The sequence below is a fragment of the Euprymna scolopes genome, chromosome 30 (genome assembly GCF_053919585.1).
Source record: "Euprymna scolopes isolate OS-2025 chromosome 30, ASM5391958v1, whole genome shotgun sequence".
Lineage (NCBI taxonomy): Eukaryota > Metazoa > Mollusca > Cephalopoda > Sepiida > Sepiolidae > Euprymna > Euprymna scolopes.
The window spans coordinates 36,906,701-36,930,383 of NC_136511.1; the positions used below are offsets into that span (position 1 = coordinate 36,906,701).

Consider the following 23,683-nt stretch of genomic DNA (forward strand, 5'->3'; position numbering starts at 1 on the left):
CAAATATCGCTATTTTTTTCATGGAGTAGAGAGTTTTAGACAAGCTTTTCAATTTTGACTTTTTAGCAGCTATGTTGTATTATTATCATAAAAGGGGGACCATTGTATGATCGTCTAATGTTGCTGTCTATTTGTGATATATTCATATCTAATTGTTCATATACTTTTGTGTGTGTGTGTGTGTAGTACATGTCTTTTGGACATACCTTCTTCATGCATCGTTGATCTTGTCCATCTAGAATTCATCTCGTTCTTGGAGGGGGAGACTGGAAACTTGTTTTTGACGAATATTCATTCACTCCAACACGATGATTGGTTTTATATAGTTTTTATTCACCTTCCAGGTCTCAATCGCAGAAGAATGGAAAGTGAATGTCTTTGCTTGCATGGGTACTTCAAGGTTTTATTTTCACATACGTCAGCATCCCCACCCCTCAGTGAAGGGGAGAGAACGACCTGTAAGCCGTCCGCTGTTCTCTACATCCAAACCCAAACTCACTGACTCCAGCTAACCTGATCACGTGACTCACACGCAGATCCGATCAGCTGACCCTCACTTCCAGTAAAACGTGTCTACAATATGATTTTACATATTTCTTTCTTATGTTCGACTTATTTCCTAACAGCTGTTTTTACTGACTAAAAACCAAGTCCAAATCCCCTGTATATCAAGTTTCAAGTTTGTAGACCAAAAAATGACAGAATAGTTTGTTAGAGACTATTCCTCACACACAGACATGGCCACTTTTATATATGTAGATAATATTATTTACTTTTTTAATTATTTATATATCAAGTAGGTATTATTATAGTATATATATATTATATAAACTCTCCATTAGGTCCATAATGCAGCGGTACGTTTGAATCTTTTTATAAATGTAAGAATTTAAGACCTTCAGATATTTCAATGCGATTTTTTTTACATACTCATATGGAAGAGTGGGGATGATATAAAAAATATGATTTACATGATTGAGTTTTGGGGACTATTTAAAATTTTGAACACCATTTTTAGATTTTTTATGAAATGTTACGTCCGATTATATCCACGTGAAACATTTTTTAAAAAATAACTGTTTTTATGTTCGCTTCCCTGATGTGACAGACCGTATCCATTTCTGTACTTTTTTTATTCTTTGCAGACGATGAATCCTGATCCTTACAGAGGTCCATGGGGTGGATCACACTGTCGAGACTCACCTGTTCAGGTAAGAAGATTAAAAAAAAACTATTGATCACATTTTATTTTTATTTTTGTAAGAAGGTAAACTTGTATATGCAAAATTAAAATGAGAAAAAATTGAAAAGAAAACCGTCTGACATGACTTTGACCTTTGAAGGCTAAAAAGAAACCAAAATTCATTGTTATTCTCTTCTGCGTACTTCCTCTCATGAAGAAATATAATGCAATGTTAACTTCTAAGCTTTTCAACATTATTTTTATACTAAACAGTAAACAAACAAATCAAGTTGTTTGTTTTTTTGCCGGCAAGATTTTTTTAAATGTAGTTTTTTAATACAAAAATATTTAATAAAAATATTTAAACAAAGCTTTTTAATAAACAAACAATGAATAATCATATTAAAAACAAAATTTAAAAAATCTGTATGATGTACGTACCCATTACAAAATGAATATAGGCCTTCCCTACTTTTTAAATGCATTTCACATCAGCAGCCCCCACTTTCTAAATGTAGTTTAAGTATCCTCTACTTTTTAAACATATTTTGCATCAGCATCTCCCACTTTCTAAACACATTTTACATAAGCATTCTCCCCTTTCTAAACACATTTTACTACGGCATTCCCCACTTTCTAAACACATTTTACATAAGCATTCCCCACTTTCTAAACACATTTTGCTATGGCATTCCCCACTTTCTAAACACATTTTGCTATGGCATTCCCCACTTTCTAAACACATTTTGCTACAGCATTCCCCACTTTCTAAACACATTTTGCTACGGCATTCCCCACTTTCTAAACACATTTTGCTACAGCATTCCACACTTTCTAAACACATTTTGCGTCAGTATTATCCACTTTCCAAACACAATTTTTGCCAGCATTCCTCTCTTTCTAAATTTCAGTATTGCTTGTTTTTGATCGATCTATTTTGCATCAGAATTTTTTTTTTGTTTTTCTTTTTCTCACTAGACAACTCGTAAATGTGATTGTCCAGCTGATCGATGCCTCGCTACTGACCATTATCTCGAGCAACTTGAAGATGTTTTGCGTCATTCCATGCCGAAAGGACGTGTCGGTGCTTTCTTTGCTGAGTCTATTCAGGTTAGTGTGCACATTCAAACAATGCATTCAAGCAATTCTAAAATTCATCTTTCATGCTGACTAAAAACTAGAGTAACACAAATTTCCACTCTTAAAAGAAAAAAGTTTGTCACTTATGCATAATAGCCTCCCTCTCACTTAACAAAAATATAAAATGTTAGGTAAAACATAATGAAGAACTTATAAAGGCGCTTGTTCAGAATTGGACCTATATATCTATATATATAAAAATGTAATTCTTGGTTCGTTCAAAGTGGATAAAACCATATTTCTACGTTACCAATTTAATTGAAATTTTCAGAAAATTTATCTGTAAAGTCAAGGAATGTTTGCATGTTATTAAAATAAATTAAGATTGCAAATTATAAAAAATATATTAAATAAAATAAAAATATTTTTCAAAACTGCGAGACTGTCCACCATTTCATTTCCAGTAGACATGAGCCTTTCACGTGCACCACACGTTGACGACTTTCGAATTACAACATTTAACTATCTATTCAATAGATGGGTAAAAAAAAAAATTCCCTATTTTTTAAATTATATATTTTTTTTGTACTTAGAATTGAATAAAAAAAAACATGTCATAAAACTTTAATTAAACTTGGAAATACGATTTAAAAATAGCGTGAATCGGTAAGTGCACTAGCACCATTTGTTTATCTTAATTTTTTTTTTTTAAAAGCTTTCCTGGCGAAGCCTACCTAAAATAAATTTGTCTAATTCTTAATTACTTATGTTATTGGGGAAAAAAATGGTAAATATGAAGAATTACTCCACCCTCGAAAATTCCTTTAAAATTACCACTCTTAGAGGTTTTCGGGATCGCTGAAAACGAAAATAACGTTTATAATTAAGGCAAATGAGTAGTTTCCAAGATATGAAGAAATGTTAGTTTAAAAAAGTGAGGGATCACTTTTCCATAATAATTTAATGTAAAATGATCACCCACTTTGTGGCCACGATTTTTTTTTTGGGGGGGGGCTTTCTTTCTACCCTTGGAAAATCCTTTAAAATTACCTGTTTAAAGTAGTTGGAGGGGCGGGGGGTATTTTGGCGGCCGCGGTCGCCAAAACACCACCACACACAGAAGAATGCCCCTCTCTCAGGTGACCAGAAAGTGGGTGCTCATTCTAAGTTAAATTTACATTGAAAAGTGATCACTCACTTTTCGAAAAAGTAATTTCTACATATCATAAAAACATTCTTTTTGTGACGGAAACGGTTTGCAGATTCGTTTTTAGTACACTGAAATCTACAATAAAATATTTCGTTATATACGAACATGAGATGGGCCTTAAAGTAAAATAATATCAGATTTTTGGGGCAGATTTGCCGTTTAGTTGTATAATATCCTCAAACCAGGTAATCCCTAAAAGGGACTCTTAAAAGTCGTCACCTGTATCAAGCAAAAGTTTAAAACCACTGATTATATGTCCGCCTACATCACAGTAACATATATTGAGTGAGTTCCTTACAGTATTTTGTATAGTTTTTTAGTTTAAACTCATTTTCCCAAAATATCCCCAAACTTAATGTGTCTGATACAGTCTGCCGCCATTTGTATTTTTCAAATATACCGATAAACACTGCATGTTTTTGAACCGATTAAACATTATACATTACATAAAACACTACAATCTTATCCAGTTAGGTAGAACATTTACTTTTCTTGCCTTTAATAACATTTATTTATTATATATTTATTTTTTGACAACTTCTTTGTATCTGTGTTTAGTAATGCAAACCCTTTTCATTTAATGTAACGTTTAGTCGGCTCGAAAAACAGTGTTTATCGGTGTATTTGAAAGATACAAATGGTGGCGGACACTGTTGATTATGTTAAGTTTAAGAAAGTGAGTTAAAACTAAAAAAACTATACAGAATACTGTCACAAACCCACCGATTATGTCAGCCTATGGCATGGTAACATATATTCGGTGGGTTTTTGACACTGTATTGTATAGTTTTTAGTTTTCAACTTACTTTCCCAAACTTAACGTATTCAACAGAGTCTGCAACCATTTCTGTTTTTCCAGCCGATTAAACATTTTACATTACATAAAAACACTAAACAATTATCCAGTTAGGTAGAAACGTAACTTACCTTACCTTTGCTTTCATTTATTTGTGTTTGGACAACTTTTTTGAATCTGTGTATAGTAAACCCCCCCCCCCATCACTCAAATATTAATTACTGACTCACATTTTTATATACAGAAAACAAAAAAAAAAAAAAACATTTAGCACTTCAACATTTTTGCTACGTTCAGCTTTATCCACTGATTGTTGGTCGAGCCCAAGCCATGATTGACGGTAATCCTGAGGATCAGGATCCAATTCTGCAAGAGTACCATTTTTTTTCATTTTCGCCTTTTTTTTACTTTTTGGAGTGGATTGCTGTACTAAGAATATAAGAAACCTGCATTTTCTCTTTTTATTAGATTTTTCCATTACACCAAATTGAGCCACAGCAACGCGTGGCAGAGTCCAGCTAGTTAAAAATAAAAAAAATAAAAATTTGTATGATGTACGTGCTTGTGACTGAAAAAATATTTAAAAAATCATGTAAATTGATTAAGTTGTTTTATTTTAAAATAAAAATATCAAATTTTGTAGCCTAACAAACTGTGATAATATTGTGACACCACCTTGAAAACTAGAGAAATAACTCCAAATAATCCAAACTTGCAAAATTTTAGAAAGTCGTTTTTAACATGAGAACATTGGAAAAACTCAAATTCACTGAAAATATTATTTTCTTATTTAAAAATAAAACAACTTGATCAATTTATGTGATTTTTGGGATATGATATTTTCTTTCCATCACAGGTATGTACATTACAGAGATATTTTGTTATTTTTGTTTTTAATACAGGGGTAATTCTGGACAATCACCCTTACTTTGTAGCAAGAACATTTAGGCTGACACTAAAAATTACGGAAAATAATCAATTATTTTCAATGTTATAAGATAAAATAGAATATTATGCGTAATTCCTTGAATGTTGCTATTTTCACGTGTTTGAAATGATCAGAGGATTAGCTAAAACTTTTTTGGTCAAGTTAAGTGAAACTTTTCAAAATGGCAACATTCGAGAACTATGTATGATCTATTTCATTATTTCATCAAAAATAATTGATCATTTTCCGTAATTTTTGGAGGTCAGCTTAGATGTTTGCTATCAAGTAAGTTGTTCATAACATTTTGATGTCAATTTTATATTTTTGTTAAGGTGGTGCTGGTGCTATTATGCATATGAGCCAAAAGGTTAAACAATCCCCAAGAAAGGAAGCCTCCATTCAGTATCAAAAGACAATGGATATTCCCTGTAAGAGTAGCTGCACATTAAATTGTGAGGCAAGGTTTGCGCAATCTCTAACCACACTTCTGAATTGGCACTGCTTTAGTTTAATAGCAAGTAAAGTCCAGGACAACTAAAAAACAATGCCGAAATAAGCAGAAAGCACATACAGCCCCTGAAATTCCTAAATGGCCACCCATTTTAATACTGACCAGGTTCAACATTGCTTAACTTTGGTGATCTAACAGGAACCGGTGTGTCAACGTGATTGTGTCGTATATATAATACCTAATATTATTATAATTAAAAAAAATATAAAGATGTTAATTTATGAAGCAGGAGAGAAAGTTTTCACTCTAACCCTAATCCTAACCCTAATCCGAATCCGACTGTCACCTGCAATAGATGCATCATCATTGTTTTTGTCGCAACAGAAGAAAGGCAGCATTATCTGTCCACCTTTCTAACCCTAATCTAAGCAAAAACAATTTACTAAGTAACAAACAAGATGGATTTCCTCCTACAAGATCTACTGCTGACATGCTGACTGTAATATTGCGTATGATCAGTGAATCTATTTATGGGGGATTCATTTCTATTGCAATAGCTATTGACATAAAAGGCGTTTTATAGAATCTCGCACAGATGTTTATTTCACAAGCTTGGTACTTAGGGAATATTTGGAAATGTCCTCTCAACCATGAAATCCTTTCTCTCTGAAAGTCGTTGTTGGCAGGCAGATATCCAAAGCACATAGTATTAACACTAGGGTGCCTAAATGATCTATTACTTCTGATCTTCATCAATAATCTTCCAAAACATATTCTGAGATCATTCATTGACATCTATGGAGACTCCTCTATCCATTTTTCTGCTCTCTGGAACAACATGTCAGAGGAGGTCATGATGGTTTACTTTTAGCCTCCTCATAACTTTTGCTTATTTTGTCTTTTTGTCTTCACATTTTACCAGTGATGCTTCTGATAAAGACAGAAGAATTGGTATTTTCTGGGTCGGAATCTATCCATATAGCATTTATCATTGGCTATGTAAAAAAAAAAAAATAAAATAAAAATAAAAAAAAAACACTCTAAGATCCATAGATTTTGAGCTTAGAGTGGTGTAGCAGAAGTAGCAATAACTAAAATGAGGGGAAAAAGAGCTTACCTCGGGTACGTCTGTTGTGTCACCGGTTGGGGGGAAAAGAGAATTCCAAGATGGCGTCCAGGGGTTTTATTAGCGTTTACCCCATGCAACTCTCGGAAAATCACGTTTCTTTCTCATGTGATTATGCAAATGGATAATTCCTGGCCACTATAAAAGCAGGAGGCTAGAGACGAGTCGGCAGTGTCCTGCAAATTGTGTGTGTGGGTGTTTCTGGCGATTGGAGTGTGTCTTCTTTTACCACGGTTATCACGGACAGGAATTCCCTCTCTTCTGGAGGTGGGCGATATTGACTATTTTGAAGTTGTACTGTTGCTGACAGAACATTTTTTTTTTTTTTGCCTACTACATTTTTGTTTCAAGTGGGTTTTCTTTTATTTTCTTAAATCAAGTGGCTTCATGCCTTGTCTGGAATGATTTCCATTATAAAAGAAATAAAAAGAAGATAATAAAAAAACAAGATCATAATTACTGAAAAAAAAAAAAATATAATTACATTATTTTATTTTTATCTCTAGGGTGTTGGTGGGACTGTCCAGTTTCCGAAAGGATATCTAAAAGGTGCCTTCAAGATGATCCGTGAACGAGGTGGTCTTTGTATTTCTGATGAAGTAAGTGCTTTTCTTTTTTTTCTTACTTTTTTTGGTATTATTATACAAACACCGTGACAGCGTTAGGGTTAGGGTTAGGATTAGGGTTAGGGTTTAGGGTTAGGGTTTAGGGTTAGGGTTAGGGTTAGGGGTAGGGTTAATTCGCTGTCACGGTGTTTGTATAGTTTTACCCTTTTTTTTTTTACCCGTTAACAAACGCATTTGTTTAGTTGTTCTAGTTTATCTTACTCCATTTCTCTTTGAAAATCTGGAATGTGAATTCTCTGCCTTTTTAATGGAATTCTACATTATTTTTTTCATTCCAGTATTTTTTTCATATCAGTATAAGCGAATTTCCACTTAAATAGAGTGTCTCTCACATATAGGAGTTCTCTGCTTTTTTTTTTTTTTTTTTTAATTAAAATCTGTTTCTTTTCTTCTTTTTTTAAATAAAGAAAAAAGCTGTTTTTTTTCTTATGATAATTCTCTCTGATTACAAAAAATTTTAATTTTCTCATGACTCAAAACAATTCAAGAACAGGGTAAGGGTAGGGTAATTTGAGGAATTTTGTTTTTATTAAAGAATGACTTCCTGCTTCTCCAACCCTTCATATATACAGGGTGGAATAATAAAATTGTTGTTCTAGAAAATACGACATGATTCCATTTCCGTTTGATAAAAACTAGTTTTCATTTTTGTTGCAGACCATCTAATAGTTGGCCAGTTGTGTACAAATCCCAAGAGCGATAGGAGCCTTCTATCATATCTGAAAGTGACACAATGTTCAACGAGCAAGATCGGAGATGCACTGCTGTATAACTCATCCTCTTTACCGATCCAAGTTATAACAATAGGATCATTGTAACACCCTCAAAATACAAATTCAACACTTGAGAGCACAGCTCAACGCATTGGACGACCCACAGTTATGGTCTTTGGTGTGGTTTCAAATGAGGGCCACATCATGCCACCTCACATCTTCAAAGTCATCTTGAAAGTCAACAACAAAGTGTACCTGGATGTGCTGAAGAGTCTGGTGATCCCCTGGAGCAATCAGGTGACCATTGGCAGACCCTGGGTTTAGCAGTAAGACTCTGCGCCAACGCACAAGTTGAAAGAGATCCAGGCTTGGCTTCAGAAGGATTGCTATGACTTTGTACTCTTCTCTCACTGGCCCTCCCTCCTCCTCTGACCTGAACCTACTGGACTACTTCGTTTGGTCATATGTTGAGAAAATCACTAACATGATCTTCCACAACACCAAAGCCAGCCTGATTGCCACTATCTGCCAAGTATTTGCCGAGTTTCCACTGGCACTTGTGGAAAAGGAGGTATGCTCCCTGTTCCGGACCCATATCGAGGCGGTGATTGAGGCTTAAGGCAGCTACATTGAATAAATGTCAGCTCTACTACAAAATCAAGTTATCTGAATCGATTTTTTCGATAAAAGTTTTAAAATAAAATTGTAGTGTTGTTTTATTTAGGGCCACAATATTATCGTTCTACCCTGTATTTTTTTCATTTTAATTTAGTTGAAAGTGATTGTTTTTTTTTTTTTTTTTTTTTTTTTAGGAAAACAGTTGTTTTCTTGTACTGCCTTTTCCCCACACAGTTACAAGCGTTGGTGTTATGAAAATAAGTCTTGGTGTTATGAAAATAAGTCTTGGTGTTATGAAAATAATTTTTTTTTTTTTTAAATATCAATGATTCAATCTGTTACTCCAACTGACTGTTTATTCATACATGGTTGCTAATACATTTTACTACACGATTCAGACATAAAATAAACAATTTCTTCATCAATATTAAAAGAACTTTACAATATCATGTAAAAAAAAAAAATCCTGTATTTCACCTTGATAAGACTTTTTTTTCTGCTGACTAATGCAGTTTTATTGTTTGACTCGGTTTAAAAAGACTGGCTGCTTTCTATCAACTTATTAAATATTGCTTATTCAGCATTACTCAGGATGCAGCGAATTTATTTAACTTAAAAAAATTTATTTGTTTATTCTTTTTAACTTATTCAGAAGAATAAATTAAAAAAAATGATATGTGTAAGGGAGATAACTCGTTTTAAATTCTTCCATTTAATGAGTTATTCCCCTTACTGAGTTTTTTTTTCTGTCATAACTGAAAACTCTTCCGATATTATCAAGCGGACTACATAATTTTTAGATAAACTACCTCTGCCCGACAATGTGAGGATGGGCTGAAATTTTATCTGAGCCTTTCTTCTCTGTATTGTATGAAATGTTTCCAAAGTCATCGTCATCATCATATCGTATGCATCCGAAGATTTAATTGTTGGCATCGGTTTCCCCGAAATTTCTCTAGTCAGAATTATTTCTAGAAAGACATCTAGTACTTATGAGAAGGACTACATGAAGGTTGTCAACATTCTAAGTGAAAGTGATTTTCGTGGAATGAACTGGATTCAAACTTGGAGCACCCAAGTCATCAGCCTGTGCCGTTAACCATTTGACCACCGTCACCTTCCATTACCATGAAGCTCTAATAACTAAAAACATTTATCTTATCAGGTTGAAATTTTTACTGTTATCAAAGAACATCAAATCCATACATTAAATTTAGAAAAAAATTCATTAAAATTTTGACCTTGATCGAACTTTTCTAAGGTCAATGACAACATTAAAATCTGCAATAACACGGATTAGAAACCAGAATGGAGATATCTCTGTTCAATGATTCATTTGAAAGAATAATATTTAAGATGAAAAAAAAAAAAATTATTTTCAAGAAAACTTTAAAAGTAGAAGATTTTTTTTTTATTTGGTCGTTACGTCAATAAGTCAATACGATGGATAAGACGTGTTTTTCATTTTTTTTAAATGTTGCGGATAACTAAAAACAAAAACAAAAAAATGAAATCAACAAAAACATTATCATATTTTCAAAACGCATCGATTAGAGAAATGCCTCCATTTTTAACTTGAAAAAAAAAAAATGAGGAAGGGATGTCCAAATTTTTATAAGAAGAAAATAAGATCAGACATTTATTTCTGGTTCGAGCATCAAGGGTTTCTTACTAACTCGACCCCACGTTATAATTTATGGAGAGTGGAAAGTGGATCTTAGATTTTCTTTCGGTAGCCTCATAACTACTACTTCCCTTATTTTTTCCTTTAGTCCTCACATTCCATGAGTGATGTTTCTGACAAAGAGGGAAGAATTGCTGCTTTCTGGGTCGGAATCTATTACATTTAACACGTATCGTTGGCTAGTTTTTGACATTGAAGTAGTCCCTTTTTTCTTTTTTTAGTTTTTCACATTAAATGGCTTTATGCCTTGTCTGGGGCGATTTTCATAAAAAAAAACAACATTGTTCTGAAAGTAATGCGTTTTGTAAAATTAGGACAAAAATAAATGGACAGAATTTCTGTAAATTTATGTAGGAAATTATTATAAAATAGAAGAAACTATGGGTTCGGGATAGAGGGGAGTCTGTCAGATAAACAAACAGATGGGGTTAGGGAGAGCTGTTTGTTCACGTGAGAAATAATCACAGAAAGTAAAATCATTTTATAAACAAAACTCATGAGCTTGTTATTCAAGGGGAATAACTTTTTTATTATAAAAACCAAAAGTGTATATTGAATTATGTCCCTTAGATCTGGAATATCGAATTTGTCGGACAGGCGACAAAATAAAATCGATGTAACAACATGAAATCCTTGGACTTTTGGCTAAGAACAAAGTGTAGTATCAGTTCTGATATACTTTTTCTGTCCTCAGTCAGTGGAGAAGGAGAAATCCTTCATTTCTAAGACAATTTTTATTTTTTGTTCCTATCCAAAGTGCCCCATTTTGGGGAGCTGGATTTCCCCCATATTAAAAACCGACCTTGTGTCTAATTCTTCCCTCGTGGGGAGGCAAGTAAATAAGTAAATAGGAACATGAATTGCTTTGATTTTGTTTGTTTTCTTGATTATTTGTGGAGGGGGGGGGTGAATATTTATTTTTATTTTTTGGAAGATTATGATGTTTTTTTTTTTTTTTTTTTTCTAGGTCCAAACTGGTTTTGGGAGAACAGGCACACACTTTTGGGGTTTTGAAGGTCACGATGTCGTTCCTGACATTGGTTAGTTTTATATATATATATTTTTTTCCATTAAATCTACCGGAACTTGTTTACGTGAACCAAGTAGAGGTATATCATCCCCATATTTGCTAAAGAAATAAACCAGAGAATTCAATAAAGGAGGTAATAATTTTCTGAAATCTTAAGCCAATTTAGCAAAACTCAGTTTTTGCTGATTGTCTTCGAAAATTATTTTCATTAATAATTAATTTTCTACCTTATCGTTTTTCATAATTTTTGGATATCTTCCTTACTGTGACATGACAATTAAGTAGATACAATTGGTTTTACTTGAAATTCAATATTTCAATTTTCGCTCTAATAACGAAGAAGCACCAAGACCAAAAATCAAATGATGATTAAGAATAAAGACCTGGCCAGAGATAAGTTAGTTTGGAAGCCAATTTCTAAAAGTTGGTCAACACATGCCAGCATTAAACTAATGGTGATGATGATTGGCCAGATTTTGGATTACTATGTTTACATAAATACAATGCAACATGTTGCTTCGGATCGGGATTTTTATCTTCGGCTCCAAAAATCAACAGAAATTAGACCATTCCTGTAATGATCCGGTTACTGTTGATTTTGTGGTGGGAGTTTAGTTCTAGGAGGTTCACACTCCCAGGTTTTGCCTTGTCGATTTGAGAAGGTATTAGTTTATCGCTAATCACCTGAGACACCCATACCAGGGAATGTCATCGGGCTGCCCAGGCACTTTTTGCGAGTCAGAGTACCCCTCCTTTGGGACACTGACTTCTCAATTCCACTTTGCAAACATAGTGTCTAAGTTCTTGTAGTAGGAAAGAACAAAATAACACTTAATTCATTTGTTAAAAAGACACCACATATATCATTCACTCGGGAAATGTTAAATTGATGAACTTTTTATGAAATGAATCTTTTTTTTTATTTAACTTTTTCAAATATTAGATGATAATTTTCTGTTTTTTTCTAATCAAATTTAATTATTTTTTTCTAATTAAATTAAATTATTATTTTATTATTTTTTCTAATTAAATTTAATTATTTTATATTATTTTTTCTAATTAAATTTAATTATTTTTTCTAATTAAATTTAATTATTTTTTTCTAATTAAATTTAATTATATTTTTTTCTAATTAAATTTAATCATATTGTTTTAATTAAATTTAATTATATTTTTTCTAATTAAATTTAGTTATATTTTTTGTAATTAAAGTTAATTATATTTTTTTGTAATGTTTGTAGTATCACTGGCAAAAGGTATCGGAAATGGTTTCCCATTGGGAGCTGTTGTAACCACTCCAGAAATTGCTAATAAAATGTCTGAAGCACTTCACTTTAATACTTATGGGGGAAATCCTATTTCATGTGCAGTTGGATCTGCAGTCCTTAAGGTAAGCTATTTCATAATTTGATTTTTGACTTATAACTTCAGACAATTTGATATAAAGTCATTGTTAATATATTAGAGAGAAAAAGTTTATTGGAAAAATAGATTGAACATTTTATTTTCTATATTTTGTTCAAGAAACAATTTTCCATAACTTGATTTTTATTAAAAAAAAAAAATTCTAAGATAAAATTAAGACATCCATCACATTATTTTTGTATAATTCTCTTTCATGTAACGCATATCCTCAACCAAAAATAGCCAGGTTTCACTTCTGTACAGCATACTGCAGATACTTCATTGGCCAACAAAAGAAAAGAAATGAACAAATTTTAATACAAAGAATCAAATTATTTAATAATTTCATAAAGTGCCTCAAAAATTCAAAGGACACATTTTTTTTAGAAGTTTGGATGATATATTTTTTTCTGTTATAACTTCTATGAAATCAGAAAAAATAATTTTGGCAGAATTAGCCAAAAATAACAAGTAATGAAGCACTTAAAGCAATGATATGGCATATTGGTCCCTTCTTCAATATGTACTCTTTATAATTTATAATTTCAATTAACTAGAGTTACTGAAGTTTTTTTTCACAATTTCATTTTTTTTTCTCCATATTTTTTTTAGTTATTCAAAGTTTTATAGAAATTTTGAAATAAAAAATTCTTAAAGTTCTGAATTTTTTAGATGAGGACTGATTGTTTATATTACTTGTATTGATTGGACTATTGTTCTCATCTTGAGTTTTATTTGTGCAACGTTTTGATTGGATTATCCTTTGACCGTCTTCAGGCATGTTGGTTGTTGTTTGGAAATAAAGATAATCCTTTGTTAATCTTTTTGTAGAGTTGCCTCCTCTTTGTCAACCAATTTTTTCACACATACGAAACCATAAAATAGAGACTAACTCAAAGAATACAAAATATTTACAGAGCCAGTAACTTTTCTCTTTTCTTTTCCAAATAACAATCAACATTCTTGAGGACAGTCAAAGGCTAATCTGACCGAAACGTTGCACGATTAACACTCAAGACGAGAACAATAGTCCGATCAATACAAGTCATATAAACATAGACGAGAACAATAGTCCGATCAATACAAGTCATATAAACAATTATTATTGATTATATAATAAGGATTGTAGTTGTTTTAACTAATGGATAATTTCAATAATTTGCTTCATTGCACGTAAACATAAGTAAACCATTAAATGCAGGCAGATGTGTCTTTTTATGGAAATCTCTCCAAACAAAATATGAAACTATTTGATCTAAATAAACTAAAGAAACAAAAATACTTTTAAAAATTTATTTTATTTTTTATTACATTTTCACCCCCAAACAAAGCACATTGCCACTTTGATGTAGGGGGCTACTATCAGGGACATAAGCATCAGGGGTACTATGTAGGGAGTTGGGCAGCAAGATGTCGGTTCATGTTACACTTGAACTTCTGCATGTCAGTACAGTTGGGGAAGCAGGGACCCGGAAGGTAATTCCAAAGTCTAGCGGTTCTGGGGAAGAAGCTACTGGAGTAGAAAGCTCTCTTACATCTAGGGATCTCTAATGTGAAGGGGTGGGATTTAGCTGCTTGTCGGGTTTGTCAATGGTATTTACTTTTAAGATCAAAATCCAATCAATGATGTTTGATGGATAGATTCCGACCCAGAAAACATCCAATTTTCCCCTGTTGTCAAATCATCACTCGTGGATTGTGAGGACTAAACGATAAATATAGGAAGCGATAATTATGTACAGTAAAATTAACGATGCCATTTTCTAGATGAAATGGTTATGTTGATGAGTAAATTGTTCAATTTAATCACTTTTTTCTGTCTGCTGTGGTATTGTGTTTACTCTCTATCTATCTATCTATCTATCTATCTATCTATCTATCTACTTATCTACTTTTATATAAAAGGAAATTTGTGTGAGTTTGTTCCCTATGGACTCCTAAATGAATGGGCTGATTTCTAAAAAAAATCACCCAAATATACTTTATGTCCTTGGCAGTGTTCTTAGATAGATTTTGTATTGGAATGTCTTTGATAAGTATTGATAATCGAAAAAATCTGATCAAAGAAGGAACAAGTGATTTTGACTAAAGTTAACACCTTATACAGCCTAACATCACAAGTGCATTTAAGTTTTATTACTGTACAAGCAGAAAGGCCAAGCATATAAAATCAATAGTAGATTCTTTATAGATAGGGATGCATTCGAAATTAATCTTTTTATTTAGAGCACAATTGAAGCATGCTACTTGACTTTTGCATTTTATACTTTAATTCAAGCCATTATATAAAATAATTTTATAAAATCAACAGTAGGTTCTCTACAGTGCAATGTAAACTACAATGTATTGTGGACTAAGTCACTGTGGGAAGGCAAGTGAAGCTTCCTCCGGATGCACCAGGGTGGGTCCCCAACTTGAGTGGGCAATTAATTGATTTGATTTAAAAATAAGCAATTTCACTGATTTCTATGACAATAAAATATAGAAGGGTGAAACATTCGTTCATCCTCATTTAATCTCGGGCAACATCGAGTCCTCTGCTAGTACTCTAATAAAAATTACAATATGAGATTGTAATTACAGTAGAACTTACTAGGTAATTTCAACTGGGCTCTTTTTTACAGGGAGGGGCTGCTTTTTTCGCTGATATTTTCGAAAGTCATCCCCTCTTTTTGATTGACTAGCCTTAATTTAAACCTTCGCCACTTCCAGTTTGGCGATGGACGCAACAGCAAAGAGTTTACTTTTTTTCACATTCTTTTTCTCCATGGTACAGGTTTGAGTCTGCCTGCCTATTACCACTTTTTTTTTGTTTTTGCTCAACATACATCTTCAAACACTCCGGCAACATCGGGCAACGACGCTAGTTCTTTCTAAAAAGATATTGGGTACTTAACGGGAAGGATCACATGAAGGTTGCCAACATCCTAAGTGAAAGTGATTTTGTGTGGAATGAACTGGATTCGAGCTTGGAACACCCAGGTCTGCAGTCCATGTTGTTAACCACTTGACCATCATCATCTACAAAAATTTTTTTCTTCATTTCTTTCTTATATTTTTTATTTTTTTTTACCTGTTCTAATTGGATACTACATTCCTCCTTCGTCAGTTGTTTCAAGTTAATTATTTGATTCAAATTAATTGTTTGTTTCAAGTTAATTATTTGATTCAAATTAATTGTTTGTTTCAAGTTAATTATTTGATTCAAATTAATTGTTTGTTTCAAGTTAATTATTTGATTCAAGTTAATTATTTGATTCAAGTTAATTGTCTGTTTCAAGTTAATTGTCTGTTTCAAGTTAATTGTTTGATTCAAGTTAATTGTTTGATTCAAGTTAATTGTTTGATTAAGTTAATTGTTTGGTCTCTTTTAGGTTATTGAGGAAGAAAAAACTCAGGAGAATTCTCTTGTCACTGGAACTTACATGCTAGAAGAACTTGCCAAAGTCCAAAAGGAATTTGAAGTCGTTGGGGACGTCCGAGGCAAAGGACTCATGATTGGTGTCGAGATGGTCACAGACAAGGTTGGTTCTTAATGTTATCGACATTCCTTGTTTTATTTGCGTTGTTCAGACTACAGTTCTCATCTTCGTTGTTATTCTCACAACGTTTCGGCCAATGTAACCTCCAACCTTCTTCAGGTGTATCTTCATAATGGATGATATTAGTGAAAAAGAATTCACCAATAACATCTGTCGTGAAGATACACCTGAAGAAGGTTGGAGGTTACATCGGCCGAAACGTTGTGAGAATAACGACCAAGATGAGAACAATAGTCCGAACAATCCAAACAATACAAATTGTCAATCCTCATCTAAAAAATTCAAATTCATTGTTTTATTAATCTAAACAAATACCAAAACCTTTTCAGAGATGTTGGGTGTGTCATATATGGTAAACATAGAGGCTAAAAAACTATTGAGTAGAATTACAACAAATTTTGCATGAAGAACCCTTGGGATAGTGGATGATGATCATATTTATGTTTTTGAATTTTTAAGATGAGGATTGATTATTCGAATTATTTGGATTCTTCGGATTACTGTTCTCATCTTGAATGGCATTTACACAATTCGATTGATCTAACCTCTGACCTTTTGACATAGTGAAGAAAGTACTTGGTAAAATTCAGTTGTAAATTACACTCTTCTTAAGGTTGAAAGTTCAATCCTCAATGCAAGCGACACTTAAAACACAATTATGAATTACTTAGAAGTTTTACCCAGTATTTGCTGACGGAACGAAAGCATGCTACCCCCATTGATTAAATAAACGTTTCTGTTTGAAATGCTACGCAGATTCCTGAGTTTGACAGGACACACCTGAAGAAGGTCGAAGGTTACATTAACCAAAACGTGAAAATTCAAGATGAGAACAGTAGTACAAATAATACAAAACATCATATTTAACGTTTTACGTGCTGGCATGTGTTGGATGACTTTTTAAAATTTACTTCCAAACCTATTTCTGGCCAGGTCTTTATTTACCCTTCTTTTTTTTTTCAAATTCATTCTTATCACTTCTATCCTATCCCTTTTCTTCCCTTTCTAACTGATTCTGCTACCGCAACTGTTTTATATCTATTAACCCAAGCACCCTCATCCATTCTTACAATGTGACCAAACCAACAAAGTCTCCTGTTCTGTACACATCTTCCTATACCGTTCAGATTTAATCTTCCTCTGAGCTCATCAGATCTAAGCAAGTTTTGAAGACTAACATTAGATATTCCTAATATCTTTCTCGTATCATCTGGCATCTGTATTAATTTGACTAAAAGCCACACTTAGGTAACTATTTAACTAACTTCTCAAATAAATGAGGAAATGAGAGCATCAGTCAGTCATGAGAGTGCATATTTCCATTTGACAATGTAAGGATGAGCCAATATAGTCACACTTTTTTGCATTTTCTGTTTTGACAGAAAGCGCTGACTCAAGATTTTATTTGTCAGCACAATAATGCTATTTCATGTCTAAATGAATTTCACAATTTAATCAAAAAAGCTTGCCATCTGCTGATTGGCTAATCATGTTGGCATCTTCCAGTTGCTTACTCTAATTTCTTACCAGAAGATGCTGACACAAAATTGCTGAAAATTGGATCAGGTTCTGGATAGTGACGGGTTAATTCCAATATTTTTCCTGATTTTGATACAGTTACCAATTCCCTACTAAATTCCCGATTTTGAAACAATCATTGATTCCAATTCATTATAAATCTCTAAATATTTAATTATGGAGTTGGTTATTTATTCCTGACCCCCCCCCCCAAAAAAAAAACAAACATGTTTAATGTGCAGATATTTTTGCAAGAATAAAACACACTTGGTGGGGGGGGGGAGGTCTATAAATTTTAGTTTTCCTGGTAGTTTAAAAATCAATAAATATTTATTCTATTTTTACTACCAGCAATCAAAAAAGATGATTAAAGGAATCGCTTTTGGCATCAGAAAAATAGACACAAAGTTTTCCGATTCCAATACCCCAAAAAGTTCTGATTTTTACGATTCCTGATTTCGATTATGAGTAATAATTCCAAAGCTAGTTCTGGATTAACGCTCTTATATACCTCAATAAAATATACCTACATTTTGGGACGTAGTTCTATTTGAATAAAATGTTTCCGATGTTTTAATTAGATGTAATTTGTAATTAACTGAACAAATCACTCATCATGTGGTTTCCACATATTAAATTATTGTATAACAACATAAATGTTAGTTTTGTTTTTATTTCAAGTCTCTTCTGAACATATTACCGTGATTTATTGTCAAAACTCTAACCATTCAAGTTATTTCACTTTCTTTTCCTCACAGGAAAGCCGGACTCCCTTACCAGCAGAACACTTTGCTGAAATTTGGGAACGAAGCAAGGATTTGGGTGCTTTATTAGGAAAAGGTGGACTCTATGGCAATGTAAGTAAAAAGTTGCACAAGGGAATAAATATTTGCCTTTCCACAAAGGTAAAGGTAAATATTATTGTCAATCAATTGGGTTGAGAATTTTCAGATACTCCTGACTCGTTCCTTCTAACCATCATTGCTAGACATCACTGTTAATTGATCTGCCAGATAGCATCTTGAGTCTAGCTAGCCAGAACTTCTGTGAACTTTCTCTTAAATCTATTAAGGACTGAACTTTTGGAAAAACAACATCGACTGATGAAGTCCCTAGTTATGTATAACTAATTGACTGAAACATACTCATGATTGTGTAGCAATACTTAAATGATTATGCAAAAAAGAATAAAAAAAGTATATCTTGCTCTACTTTGTATCGAGCACTCTTGAATAAACCTTGTTATAATTCATTCTCTGAATATTTTTAACTTGGAATAATAATAATAATATATATATATATATATATATATATATATTAGTAATGGAATAAGTCTAATATTTTTCTTGATATTAAAAATCTAAAAATTTAATTTCTACAAAAACCAATTTTATTTACTTAATTGTCATGTCGAAATTAGTAACATATCACTACATTACATAAAGCATTAACTTTCATGATTTCACAATTCATTGATCCATCATTATTATTTTGAAATGTAACTTAAACAATGGAAGTGACTCATAGTTTGGAATCTATTTATTATTTCAGTAAAACTTGCAATTTTTTCGAAATCAATTTCCATCAATACTTTATTTTCTATTTTTATCATTTTTCATAATTTTTGGATATGTTACTAATTTTAACATAACAATTAAATAGATTTTAACATAACAATTAAATAGATAGAACAGCACGCCAGTGGAACTCTGTTCCGTCTGCCTGTTTCCCACCTGACTACAACTTGGATGTCTTTAAATCCAACGTAAACAAATTCCTGATGAATCGCCCCCTTAAGTAGACACTTTATGAAATCTCAACACCAACGTACTGTACATACAATAACCCTTATCCCTGAGTGGCTTCCGGGCCTTGATAAGTGATGACCTTCTTGTAAAAAAAAAAAAAAAAAAAAAAGATCGCTTTTAGGTGAAATTTAATTTTTCGATTTTCGTTATTATTTCAAACAAACATCGAACTATTTCCACAGTTATGTCCCTTGCATCAGGTATTAGTAATCTATTTTGATTGCATGGCTGCACTAACGCTTTTTTTTTTTTTTTTTTTTTTGACAACCCAATGCATAAATAATGTGAATTAAAAAAAAAAAAATTTTTTAATGTAGACGAAATATTAAAATAGTTGATAAATGCATGTTAATTTTTGTAAGATCTTTAAATTAATATTCAGCAGGAGTATTATTAGAATTTAAATGTATTCAAGCACAACAATAAAATAACCGATTCAGGTTATAGTCAGCTAATGTACTTTCTAATTTTCTGCAGAGTGCAACCGGAAGCGGTGACAAGGCAAATCAGTTCCTTCACTTTTATTATGTATTGAATCCGTTTTTTTTTATGTTTAAAATTTTGTTATTTTGATTTCAATAATTTCATTTGTTATTTTGATATCAATAATTTCATTTTTATACTTTCATAAACATATATTTATTATATAAATTCAAATACAATCATTTTATTTTTTAAATTAAAAAAGAAACTTTTATTTTTATACTTTCGTAAAAACATATTTATTTATATAAATTAAAAAAAAAATTTTTAATTAAAAAAAAAGAAACCTTTTATTTTTATAATTTTATAAACATATTTTTTTTTATAAAATTTCAAATAAAATAAAAACTTTTATTTTTTTAATTCTGTTATTAACAGTTCAAATAAAGACTGTGTTATTTTTTATCTTTTTATAATTTTGTTAATTTTTATTGTATACTTTTCTATAATGTCCATTTTTTAAATTTTATTTCAATAAATTGCTTCACAATAGAAATACTGAAGAACAATAAAAGTGAAGGAATTGATTTGCCTTGACACCGCTTCCGGTAGCGCTCTGCAGGAAATTAGGGAGTATATTAGCTGACTATACATTTGAGGAAATTTGTTCGATCTCATTTTGAAATTTATTACTCATTAATTTAGGTTTTATTCAAACCAAAAAACGTACATGAAGTTCAAAAGATGTTGAAAAAAAATCCTGCATTTTTTTATTATAATAGATAAATTTGAAAATTGAAATATTTAACTTCGACTAAAACCAATGATATCTGCTTTATTGTCATGTCACGGTAATGAACATATTTAAAAATAACAAAAAAAAAAAAAAAACCCATAAGATAGAAAATTAATTATTAATGAAAATAGTTTTCAAAGACAATTAAGGAAAATTGAGATTTGCTAAAAATTAGAAACGGGAGCATTTGAATCATTATAAGGGAGGTAATTATTTTCTGAAAATGTTGAAAATTTTAGGTCAAATTAGCAAAACTCAATTTTTACTTGTTGTCTTTAAAAACTGTTTTCATGAATAATTATTATATAATTGAATTAAAACCAATAACAAATTTAATTAATTATAATTAGAAATTAACATTTTTTGCACAACAATATGCAAATTAGTTAACTTTAGTTCTAAGATTATGTATACATAAGCAATACATAAAACAGGATGCTAATATGTAAACTTGGAATTGTAACGTTGCAGTTCTAAACAAACAAAAGAAACAAATCAAAATACGGATCAACATTTTTTCTTTCTCGACATTTTTTTTATTAGCGTTAGAATTGTTTCGACACCACTTAAAAGTCTCTCGCCATTGTTTATCTCGCCCAGTGTACATTTTTCTTCTCTGACCGGCCATAGCCAACCATTTCTTGCCTTCGCTTTATACGTTCATTTTTTTCGACATCCAATGTGTTTCTCCGACCTCACACGTGCATTAACCAACCATTTTTCACTTGCAACTTCACACGTCTATTTTCTTTGATGCGCATTTTGTTTCTCCCTCGAGCACGTGCTACATTTTTCTCCTTTATTTCCTTTCTCTTCTCACACACATTTCCTAATTTGCACCTGCGGTTTTTTGACTACTACTACTGCTGCTATTCTCTTCACAAGCCAGCTATCCTTTGCTGCTGCTGATATTTTCCCCACCCGTTCATATGCACAATGTTACAAAATAAACTGTTTTGACTTCACTGTTAGTGCAAGAAACAACCTCAACTTTTGCATTTTTTCATTTAAATATTAATTGGTTTTCCGAATCGTGTTTTTTTTTTTTTTTTTTACATGGAGGTCACCATTTATCAAGGCCTGGAAGATAAGGGTTATTGCGTGTACAGTAATCAATGGTTGAATAAACGCTTTTTTTTATAATTTGCATGATTCAAAATGTTATAAAGAATTGGTCATAGAATTAAAAACTAAATATGTTATCTAAAACTAATAATTTTATTCATTTTTTTTTTTTTTTTTTTTTTTCAGGTTTTTCGGATCAAACCTCCGATGTGCATAACAAAAGATGATGTTGATTTTGCCGTTGATGTTTTCCGACGATCTCTTGCTGGTTATGAAAAAGGCATAAAATCTTGAAAACTACCAATATGTTAAAGTCTATTTTTTTTTTTTTATTATGAAATAAAATAGATTATTTACCAGTCACTATGACAACAGTTACCATGGTGATGCAGGGAAACTGAAATAACAGAAAGGATGATTGGTCACTTCTGTACAAGAATTCGTTTTATTATCGAATAAATCATTGGATAAGATTTTTTTTTTTTTTCAACATGAACTTTTATTTTCCTTCACGTGTCGATCATCAGCCGACGACAATGACAAGGATGTTAGGGAAAGTTGTAATAAAACATTACTAAAACAGTTTTAGATGAATGAAAATACAAAATCGTCACTTTTTTTTTTTTTTCATTATAAACTAGCAAGATCTGTGTTCCGGCGCTGCCCTGGAAAATTGAGTTATTGAAGAATTACAAACCCAGAAGTAACTTGATTGCAAAGACGTTTTTTACCAGACGATATAGATATTAAAAATATTTGTAAATCAATATCTGGGTAATAATGAAATGAAAGCGATCATCAAATAATAAAATCAGAAAGTTAATAGTTAATTAATGAGAGTTCGTTTTGCAAAGCAAATTAGTTAACCTACAGATGTTTATTGCATAGAAGTGATAGTTTTACAATTGTAAAATGAATGAAAAATTAACATTGTTGTACAATTTTTTATAACTTAGCAGATCTGTGTTTTGGTGTTATCTGGAAAAAGTGAGGAAACTAAGAATTGCAACTTTACAAGCAAATTGACTGGAAATAATTTTTCATTATAGAAAATAACTCAGTTTCTATGGAATCAGCTCTGCTGAGTTCAAATCATTTGGTTATTTATTTAATTCAGCGCCATTTATTGATTAGTTTTTTGTTTTGTTTTCTTTAAAGCATTAACCATAAAACGGTTGATATGCTGGAAGACTGACTATGGTTCCGTGAGGTAGATGAGAAGTTAACTGTTACTTGGCATGGGAGGGGGTCGTGTCATTTTTTTTTTTTTTTTTTTTAAATATTTTTATTTTTCAATGCATTTAATATAAATATTGATCAAGTACAAAATAAAAATAATTTTTGACAATGATTCGTAAAAATTTAAATAAAAGTAATTTTCATAAATAAACTCGTGTTGCCGTTTCAAATTGTTTTCTCATCTTTGTTGCCTACAACTTTTAAACCATCGCACTCTCCAGCCTTCTTCACATGTTTTTTTTTGTTTTTTGTCATAAACAGAATAAGCCTTCTTCACATGTTTTTTTTTTTTTTTGTTTTTTGTCATAAACAGAATAAGCCTTCTTCACATGTTTTTTTTTTTGTTTTTTTTTTGTCATAAACAGAATAAGCCTTCTTCACATGTTTTTTTTTTTTTTTTTTTTTGTCATAAACAGAATAAGCCTTCTTCACATGTTTTTTTT

At 31.6% G+C, this 23,683-nt stretch overlaps 1 protein-coding gene across 3 annotated transcripts in view; it reads left to right on the forward strand.

Annotated features, from left to right (window-relative positions):
- The window catches only part of LOC145254747 (alanine--glyoxylate aminotransferase 2, mitochondrial-like), an 80,844-nt gene extending 57,453 nt beyond the window's left edge, over positions 1-23,391 (forward strand). For 2 of the 3 annotated variants that reach the window (XM_080113486.1, XM_080113487.1), the window contains exons 8-15: positions 1,146-1,211; positions 2,162-2,293; positions 7,281-7,373; positions 11,383-11,455; positions 12,687-12,835; positions 16,224-16,373; positions 18,668-18,766; positions 22,188-23,391. In XM_080113486.1, the coding sequence (XP_079969612.1) occupies positions 1,146-1,211; positions 2,162-2,293; positions 7,281-7,373; positions 11,383-11,455; positions 12,687-12,835; positions 16,224-16,373; positions 18,668-18,766; positions 22,188-22,295 (870 nt within the window). In that variant the 3' untranslated portion in view covers positions 22,296-23,391. The remainder of the gene's footprint in view (positions 1-1,145; positions 1,212-2,161; positions 2,294-7,280; positions 7,374-11,382; positions 11,456-12,686; positions 12,836-16,223; positions 16,374-18,667; positions 18,767-22,187) is intronic. The other variant, XM_080113488.1, reaches the window with a different exon arrangement.
- Positions 23,392-23,683: the final 292 nt, after the last annotated feature.